This window comes from Choloepus didactylus, chromosome 8 (assembly GCF_015220235.1).
Source record: "Choloepus didactylus isolate mChoDid1 chromosome 8, mChoDid1.pri, whole genome shotgun sequence".
Lineage (NCBI taxonomy): Eukaryota > Metazoa > Chordata > Mammalia > Pilosa > Megalonychidae > Choloepus > Choloepus didactylus.
The window spans coordinates 87,589,819-87,600,532 of record NC_051314.1 but is presented as its reverse complement, the minus strand read 5'-3'; the positions used below and the strand labels follow the sequence as shown (position 1 = coordinate 87,600,532).

At 37.5% G+C, this 10,714-nt stretch overlaps 1 protein-coding gene across 1 annotated transcript; it reads left to right on the top strand.

Moving 5' to 3' along the window:
* Positions 1-9,502: 9,502 nt before the first annotated feature.
* On the top strand, positions 9,503-10,438 carry LOC119543134 (olfactory receptor 8S1-like). Its single transcript, XM_037847822.1, has one exon. It carries the CDS (start codon positions 9,503-9,505, stop codon positions 10,436-10,438), a length of 936 nt encoding a protein of 311 aa, XP_037703750.1.
* Positions 10,439-10,714: the final 276 nt, after the last annotated feature.

The following is a 10,714-nucleotide window of genomic DNA, read 5'->3' as shown; positions in this document are numbered from 1 at the left end:
ATTTTGCCCTATTTTATATCTATTTCCTTCTCTGGAAATATCAAACATTTCAGGCAACTTGCTTTCCCATCAAAGATCATTTTAAGGAAGCATTTATTAAATTTTCAGTTTTTAGTATTTGATTCATCAAAGTTACAGTTTATAAAGATTCGCAATTCTTTTTTTTCTACAACCGTTTATTCTTAAATGTACAATAGGCTCCAAGGCAAAACTTTATTCTTACTATAAGTGGCAAAGATGTTATAGCAGGGAGTCCAGATGTTTAAACAGGAATGGAGGCAATGGTCACTGTGGCCTCAGACACAAGGAGCAGCTTACTTTTTGCCAGATTTCTTAATCCTACCAGTAGCCAGAGGGCCCCTCCCTGCAGCCTTCACTTTTAGCTTCTTAAGTTTCTCCTGCTCTTCTTTTTGTTTCTGCTTGAAAGCCTTATCTTCCTCGTCCATTTCTTTGGCCTGCTTCCTACGCTGCTTTAAGGGCTGCTTCTTGTCACCCATGCAGCGGACATGGCGCCTGCCGCCTGCCGCCCCTTCCCCAGATCCTGCCACCAGACCACAATTCTTCTATATATTTATCTTATTTTCCACAAATTTTGCAATACATGGAACTATCTCGCAAGTCAGCATCTATTTATATTTTCTTTCTATTGCAGTTCAAAGATTTAAAATATTTTATGGGTACTGCTAAGTATTTTAAATTAGTTTTCCCTTAATTTTGAAAACTTTTAAGTCATAAAGTGTTAGTGATTCATGGAAAATTATTTCTTTAAATATACTAAAATTAGAAGTAATGAGAAACACAAAAAATAGGTCTCCTACCCAGTGAACACAACTACTAAACTTTTATGTATATTTCATTCCAGTTATTCTACTGGAAATATCTTTAACATGCATTCTTATATTTAGTTGAGATTATAATTTCAGCATGATTTTGTTTCTATCATTTTACCTACCACAAAGTAAATATTTTCCACTTTCCAAAACATTATTTTTCGTTTTTTATTTTTTTTATCAAGTACATATTCCCTTGTTTATTTAATTCCCTAAGTTGAACATTTCCATTATTACCCTATTTTATTTAATCATTTATCTCACAATTGTTTCAGTGAGTTTTACACTCCCTCCTTCTTCCCTACTTCCATCGTTTCTCCCTTTTTCCTTCCTGCCTTTTTACCTTTCCCCCCTTGAAAACTTCAGAGGCATAGAATTGGATTATTCTTAATTTCCTCTTCAATATGTGTGATCATCACTGGTGCACATGTATATTACTTTTAGGCATTTATTTTAATCTGTTGTTTGCTTGTTTTTAAAGGTGTTACAAAATCACAAGACTCTTCCACCCAACCTAAAAGCTAATATTTACTCATAATTACCTCTTTGGCCTCCTCCCTCTCCTGACCATCTTCTCAGAAGTTACGCATGGTTATAAATTTTATGATTATATGAAAAAAGACCTGTCAACTACATTTCATAATCTATAGTTGTCTATAGTTGTCTAGCTTGCTTATGAAAAAGTTATAGTGCCTCTTAGAATAAGTCCAGTAGAACTTCTTTTGCTATTCCCTAATGGAGTTATTTAAGATTGAAATATTATGTTGAAAATCTGAAAGCACTCAACTGTAAAAACAATCTAGCTGTGAAGTTTCCATGATAGAAAGATTTTTTTTTTATTAAATTCAGTTTTATTGAAATACATTCACATACCCTACAATCATCCATGGTATACAATCCACTGCCCACAGTATGATAACATAGTTATGCGTTCATCACCACAATCTATCTCTGAACATTTTCCTTACATCGGAAAGAACCAGAACAAGAATAAAAAATAAAAGTGAAAAAATAACACCCAAATCATCCCCCCATCCCACCCCATTTGTCCTTTAGTTTTTATCCCCATTTTTCTACTCATCCATACACTAGATAAAGGGGGGGTGATCCACAAGGTCTTCACAATCACACTGTCACCCCTTGTAATCTACATTATTATATAATTTTCTTCAGCAGTCCAGGCTGCTGGGTTGGAGTTTGGTACTTTCAGGTATTTACTTCTAGCTATTCCAATACATTAAAACCTAAGAGGTGTTATCTATATAGTGCATAAGAATGTCCACCAGAGTGACCTCTCAACTCCATTTGAAATCTCTCAGCCACTGAAACTATTTCGTCTCATTTTGCATCCTCCTTTTGGTCAAGAAGATACTCTCAGTCCCATGATGCCGGGTCCACATTCATCCCCAGGAGTCATATTCCATAATAGAAAGATTTTTAGTTAATGAAATAATTTCCTTGATAACTATAGTTGTATACAGGCATTCTATATATTTCTGAATCACTTCAGATGAATTATATTTTTTTCTAGTAAGTTGCTCATTTCATCTAAGTTTACAATTTTATGACATCACATTCCTGACTATATTTCCCTATTGTTTAGATCTTCCATAGCTATGGTTATTGCCCTTTTACATTCCTAGATTATTCAAAACATTTCTTTACACCATTAATTTTTCTTTATCAACCTTTCCACTATGACAAGTGAACACAATTAAAAAGCTCAATTAAAGTATTAGTGTTTTAGTTTGCTAATGCTGCCAGAATATGAAACACTAGAGATGGATTGGCTTTTATAAAAGGGGGTTTATTTAGTTACACAGTTACAATTTTAAGGCCATAAAATGTCCAAGGTAACACATCGGCAATCAGGTACCTTCACTAGAGGATGGCCAATGGTGTCTGGAAAACCTCTGTTAACTGGGAAGGCACATGGCTGGCATCTGCTCCAAAGTTCTGGCTTTCTCCAAGGACATTCCTCTCTAGGCTGCAGTTGGTCAAAAATGTCACTCTTAGTTGCACTTGAGGTATTTGTCCTCTCTTAGCTTCTCTGGAGCAAGAGTCTGCTTTCAACAGCCGTCTTCAAACTGTCTCTCATCTGCAGCTCCTATGCTTTCTTCAAAGTGTCCCTCTTGGCTGTGTCAACTTGCTCCTTCTGTCTGTCTAATATACTGCTCCAGTAATTTAATACAGACCTACTCTGAATGGGTGGGCCAACACCTCCATGGAAATTATCCAATAAGAGTCATCACCCACAGTTGGGTGGGGCGCATCTCCATAGAAACATTCAAAGAATTACAATCTAATTAACACTGATAGGTCTGCCCACACAAGATTACATCAAGGATAATAGCATTTGGGGGGACATAATACATTCAAGCTGGCACAATTAGTTATGTGGCAAATGTAATCAATAACAATATTACAATGTAAAGCATTGAATCATTTTAAAAATCTGTGCCTCCATTCACAATTGCCCATTCCTGGACTAATGGTGTGCTCTGTGCTGGCTCGCAGTGTGAAGTCTTTTCTTTAATGAAGGGACTTCCTTTTCAATGGGTCTTGATGTTACTCATAACCATATGTTCACCCATAATTCACATGACTTTTGTACAGTAGATCAAGCATTCAGTTTTTTGCAGAATTACATAATGTTGGTTATGCAATGCAGATATACTCAGTTGAATCAAGGTCATTCAATTTCTTTCACTTCTTCCAAAAGAAAACTTAAACATAATGATGATGCAATTTTCAGCAGTAGAGCACTCTTACATGAAGGCATAGATCCCGGGATACGAATATGGAGTGATTCAAAATTGTAAATGTTTTTAGATAATTTAAGGAATATAGTGCTCACAAAATTTCCCCATTTTCCACTCCTATGGATTTTTATACTGATGAATATTGTGATACACATAGTGAAGAGTTAAGAAATGTAGTTATGCTTATCTTTCACAAAGGACAAGTATGTTATTTAATTCTTTCTTTTTCAAAGACAAAATTCAAATGTAATACTTGAAATGCTCAAATTACCAGTAAGAAATATTTCAATGATTGACTTTCAAAGTGATGGTGACTCCTCCTTGGTCCTTGGAAATCACATCAATTGAGGAAGAATTAATCAATCACCCCAATAATATATGACAGGTCACCAAATTTATGACATATGCCAAATAATAAAATAAAACCACAATTGCAACTCTATATTAATGTTACTTTCAGATAACTTTGAAAATCTTTCAATAGTTTATAGTTCTTGCAAAAATAACTCCAGATGTCTCCAGGTCTAGGAGACACACATCAAAAACAAATACAAACCAACAACCATTTAGATCTTTGTCATGGTTTAAATCCAGGAACAGTATTCATGTGACTGTCCCCTGCTTGTTTCCAGTGTTGTCTTCCAGAGCAGGGGCCAGCCTTCTGTCACTGCACCAGACTTGGTTTCTATCATTTATGCCTCTCTTTCTTCTGTATATCCAGCTCCTTACAGCCTACAAAGACCCCTATGTCAAATCCTTAACTGAACTTCTACATTTCAGACCATTTATCATAGTGAAAAAAGGCAGATATTGAAGTCTCTGGATTTGAATTGGAATCCTTACTCCACCAGTTAATAATTGCGTTACTTGAAGCAGATGTCTCACATTTTTGTGCTTCATATTCCTCATCTTTAAAAGGAAATAAAAAGAAATTTTGACTCTCAGAGTTGTTGTGGGCTCTTAATGAACATGTCTAAAGCATGCAGAAAAAATATCTGGCATTTGTTATGTAATTAATAGATACTGATTGCCACTTTACTGCTGCTCTAGTCCCATTACTTTCAAAATTTGGAAATCACACCATTTCCTAAGCAATAAAACAAACCTTTCTCAAGCTGCTTAATGTTCCCACCATTCCCTTGCTAACCAGAAATAACAAACTGAGCTTCAAGGCAACAAACTAATTTATTTGGGATCTTGGAATTATAATCCAGGGAGCACAGATTTAGGTAGCAACCCACATTGTATCCCATCTTGGGGCTTCCAAGCAAGGGTTTATAAAAAAAAGGAAGACTACAAAAGTTGTTTAAGTTTGGTGGGTATTCAGGGCATTCCAAATGTTGTTCATGTTAGAAAGTTTACTGATTTATTTGCCTCGTACATAGTTTATGGTGTCCATATGACTCAGGGTTTTGAGAAACATTTGTTGTCTTAATGAGTCTAAATTTGGGCTGCAGTCTGTGACTCCAGAGAATAAAACATATCCATTCCTCTGTCTCCTGGGCTGACAGGCTAAGCCATCCAATTACTGACTGCCTAAACATATAACTGCCCTTCTGAAGTGACGTATGTGTGAATCACTCACTTCATTCTCCTAGGACAGTATTTCAAAAAAGATAGGTAACAAAATAAAGTGATGCCCTGTGATTGAGCTGTAGCAAACGCATAGAGGTACCTCCCACATTTCTTTTATTTTTTTGGTTTATTTATTTATTTATTTATTTATTTATTTATTTATTTGAGGATATTACACACCTGGTGGCTAGTGGAAGAGAAAGACAGGGTCAAGCATCAAGTCAGAGCTTCAAGGATGCGAACCCTGAAGCTTCGGAGTAATCCATGGCGATGCCTTTACTGTGGTATCTCAAGAGGCAGAAAAAAATCATCTGAGGTCCCTGTAATTGAGCTACAAAACAATTGGTCCTCATGACCATAGAGGTGCCTGGCTCCAGAAAAAGACCTGAGCAGCTTGAAGTCTTCTGAGCCCTACGAACCCTGAACTTGGTAATGTCCTCTATGACTTACTAAAGTTTCCTCCCGTCTTTCTCTCCTGACCACTTCTATCCCTTTCCTCAGATACTCTCTCTTTCTGGCTGTCTGGGATGCATGTTTTCACCCTGAGGAGTGAATAAGACCCCAATTTTCACCCTGGAGACATCTGATAGACTTTCTATGTGATAGAGAATAAGCTCCCCAAATCAGTGCAGACTCCCACATTTCCTGTTTAGTGTGGTTTATGTGTTTACCTACTCAGAGCAGCTGCCTAGGGAAAACAATTTGGCATCAGTGACTAATGTTGGACAGTGGGGGTCGAGATTCCATGCATTCTCACTTCAAACGCAGATTTGTTTCCATGCTCTAGGAGTATAGTTAAGGCAGTTACAGCAGCTGGAGCATAACAGTCAGGAAAGGTGTGGAGAGCCAATTTATGTCCTTATCTATGACCCCAATACATGTGCCATAGAAAGCTAATTTTCAGCCATTACTAATTCCCTTCACTTTTAAAATTGATTAAATTAATATAGGTGTTTAATTAAATGGGAATAGGGGACAAAACTAAGACATATAAAAGAAAAGATTGTATTCATTGATGCTATTATTCCATACCCAATTATTTTTACTACTCCCTGGTCTTAGGGCTTCCAAAACCTATGACAATTATGCTGTCTCTTAGTATCCAAATTCCCCCAATTTTGGCCACGTAGAGTACTTTTCAATGATCAGTGACTAAATGAATCACTGGACCTTATTCTCTTTACCTTCTAAATAAGTAACTCATCAATTCCAGCATCTGTGAAATTAATTAACATTTTTAAATTGAATTCATTTGAGACCGACAAAATGTTAAGAGTCCTATGTTACATGTCTCTTGTTCATTGAATCTTTCTGTGCTACCTATCTCCACGGAAAAGATGTGATAAGGTATGTGCCAAACTGCTGGGCTCAAATTCTGACTCCACTGCTTGCTACCTCTGTGATTTTGGGCATATTTCCTTTCAGTTTTTGCCTAACTTCTTCATCTGCTCAAAACTAAGAGGGACAAGTAAATGTTTATGTTGGTTCTGGTTTTGAAGGGCAATCATATGTTTAAACATGGATGAAGGATAGAATTGGATGACTCAGAATACCCCCAAAGTTCAAAACCTACTGATCTGTAAAGTGGTATTGTACTGATGAACTCATATTGCTATAACATGCAAATTGTAAACTCAGCTTCCCATTGATGAATCACACAAAACTACCTTCTGCATCAATCCCCACTTTCACAGTAAGATGCATATTATTCCTTCAACCACCAATACAGATCTAGGCTGAGAAATTCAATTTCAGTGAAAACTGAAGTTACTGTGATCCAACTTGAGGAGTAAGTGACCACAAGATGAACAAAAAGCAAACTAATCAAAGCAATTTTCTGCTTAATTCAAATGAGAAATATCAAATGCAGAAATATTCATATTGTTGAGCACAGTGGCCTCCATTTACTCTTTTGTTTTATTGTTGTTGCTGATTGCTGGTTTGGACACCAGCGAAAGAAACTGTTTACTTCCAACACGATTTGACATGTGCAGAAATAAGAAGGGTTCTGCAAAAATGAATTTTTGAGCAGGTTTTGGTCCTTCAATGCTAAATTAGAATTGATTTGAGCCATCGATGTGGTGTGTTATTCTACTAGACAGAGTTCATATAAACACTGAATCTAAGGAGGTCCAATAGCCTGGGAAATTGTGAGAATTTTCAATGTTAATAGTGGGAAAACAATTAGAAAGGACAAGTTCTGGGTAGGTGGACAGGTGTACAGAATTCAATGTTACTGTGAGTCCTTTGGGCACCCCCAATAACAGACTATGTGGTATCATGACAAAAATACAGACTACATCGCAGACTAAAATGTCAGTGGAACTGGCCAGACACTGTGTGAAGTTACCCAGCCAGGCATGAGGTTTCATGGAAAGGAACAAACTGAGTGTACAGCCCAGATCAGGTTTCAAATTCAGCAAGAGTAAAAAGTCTAAGAAGAGAATTTAGCCCTGGATTCTAAAGACTGGCCACATTAAATCTAAGGAGAAAAATAGAGTATTTATGTAACAGTTGAACATTGGTCTATAATAGTTTGTCTTCCTCCCAATGCCTAACAAAATCTGATAGGAAGCAGAAAATCTGTGAATATTTGTTATCTGAATGAATGGGTTTGTGGAGAGATGGTAGGCATGCACACAACTATTTCTTTACCTTCACTTTCCATTTACGCTTAGTGCTCAGTCCTTTTCAAGTTTATGGATTTGGAGACATTCCCCAAAATATGAACTACACAGTCTGTATTATTAACTTTTTGATTTTCTTTAGCAAAGATTCATTACAATTCTAGTATATGTAAATCCCTTTACTAGGGAAGTGTCATGGATGCAAAATATTATTAAGTACAATCACTGCATTCAAGAAATTATAATGTCATAGAAGGCGGGGGGTGATAAATGCACTACACAAATGTGGTGCTAGATACCAGAGTAAAAGAGTGATCCATCTGATGTCATACAGGGAAAAGAGTTAGTTACGATGAGCAGATAGATTAGAACAGACTGTGGAGAAAAGCAGGAATGCCTAAGAAATCCTTAACAGACAGCTATTCAACCAGGATATAAAAAGCACATTCTTGAAATCGCAGAGGTGAGAGTGGAAATAACGATTGTAAACAGTTAGTAAGATGCCCAAATATATTTGTTTCCTTATTTGAGAAATCTCAGGGCACTGATTTGTGCCTAATTTATTCTGGGGATAAAAATGTAAGTGTTTAGATGGTCAATCAGTTAGCAGGCAATCAATGAATAATACTTGTCCCAATATTACACCTACTGGCGTGTTTAGATAAAGGATATGGTAAAGGAAATTCTCAGAAAGATGTTGAAATTTTGGTGAGAGGCAAAATATAAATAAGATCTAGATGGTAAGATAGGACATTCCATGTGGAGCACAAGTTTGAGAAAAGGGAAAGGGAAAGATAAGCCCATGTGGTGATCAGAAGTACATTAGTCTATCCTCAGCATTGAGGCCCTCCCTAGGGCAGTATCTGCACAATCACAAAAGTGAAGAGATGTCAGATGATAGAGGACATGAAGGACCAAGACTTGATTGGAAGGCACTTCATGGTAACGTGACCTCTAGTCCTCGGTCCTTCATCAGGGAGTCAAATATTAACTGTTCAAATTGTCAATTTAGACAAGTTATATAATATCTTGTACTCTCTTTTCTCTACAGAAAAATATATACAGAAAATTTCTCCATTTTTCCTTTTTTTCTTCTGTCCCATACTCCAAATAAAACACAAAATAATACTCAAACACAGATGCACATTCACACACCACACACACACACACACACACACACACACACACAGTGTCTACATATCTCAGTCTTGTTCCAAAGTTGAAATGGACAATTTTAGTGTAAGTGCCCTGTGAAAAAGCTAACAGAAGAAGAAACAATGTCATCAAAATAATATGATCATGACAAGGTTTTGAATAGGAGTAAAAGTCTAAGTAACAGAGGAGAGAAAACAAGTTTTGGGACATCTCATCTAGGAAGCCAACTAGAAACCAGAAGAGGTAGGGAATATTTTTGAACACACTCATCGGTAAAAAAAAAAAAGTAACTATTAGTTATAGTCCAGTTGAGAATAATTATAAATTTCTTCACCAGTTTCTAACATAGATTATCAGCCACAAGGTGATATAATAAGTTAATAATTGATGGGAACTATCAACACAAGGAACAAAGGATTCAAAGGAATCAATGACAACATGCATGAACTCCTAAGATGGTTGGGAGGAAGACTCGACCCTCTGGTAACTGGGTGTGGTCAAAAGAGGTTTCAGGTTTGTCCATATTCTTATTTCTAGGGAGCAGCCTCTTTCAATGGACTTGGGGAATCACAGCATCATCCTCGAGTTCATCCTCCTTGGACTGTCTGCTGACCCCCACGTCCGGACTTTGCTCTTTGTGCTGTTCCTGGGAATTTACATCATGACCCTGATGGGGAACTTGTTGATGCTGCTGGTTGTCAGGGCAGATTCTCACCTCCACACCCCAATGTACTTCTTCCTGAGCCATCTCTCCTTTCTGGATTTTTGCTTCTCTTCTGCCACAGTGCCAAAGCTGCTGGAGAACCTCCTGTCTCAGAGGAAAACCATCTCGATTGGAGGCTGCCTGGCTCAGGTCTTCTTTGTGTTTGAGTCTGGGGGCACAGAAGCCTGCCTGCTCTCAGTGATGGCCTATGACCGCTATGTTGCCATCTGCTACCCCCTGCTCTATGGACAGATGATGAGCAACCAGCTCTGTAAGGGGCTGGTGTGGGGATCTTGGGGCCTGGGCTTTCTGGATACATTCATCAACATCCTGCCAACTATGAACTTGAACTTCTGTTCATATGATTCCATCCCTCACTATAGCTGTGATCTGCCATCTCTCTTCCCTCTTTCCTGTTCTGATATATCCACCAATTTTAAAGTCCTGCTATTCTCCAGTATCGTGCATGGAATGGGAACGTGCTTCCTAATTCTTTACTCCTACATCCGCATTGTCTCCACCATCCTGAGCATCAGCTCCACCTCAGGTAGAAGCAAGGCCTTCTCCACCTGCTCCTCCCACCTCATCGCCGTGCTCCTGTTTTATGGTTCAGTTTTTCTTCGTTATCTAATGCCAGTCTCGGGCTCACCATTGGAACTGATCTTCTCTATACAGTACAGTATCATTACTCCCTTAGTGAATCCTCTCATCTATAGCCTGAAAAACAATGAGGTGAAAGCAGCTGTGAGAAGGACATTGAGAAAATATTTCCAATATATCAGGTAGCTGACCTGATGAGGATGAAATGGATCAACCAACTCCAATACAAATTCTGTTTGGATTTAGTTTACTATAGCAATGTATCTCATGAATGACAATAAGATTATCTTTTCATTTCCTTTATTATTGGATGCAAAAAGATGTCTTAGAAATTGGCAGAGGTTTTATAGTGGTGATAAGAAGAAAGATGCTTTTTATTTTTCTGGCTTAGAGTCTGGAAAATGGTCAAATAGCCATGTCAACTCAGTCTTTTTCCATGGCAACAATTTTGGCTGCATTGAT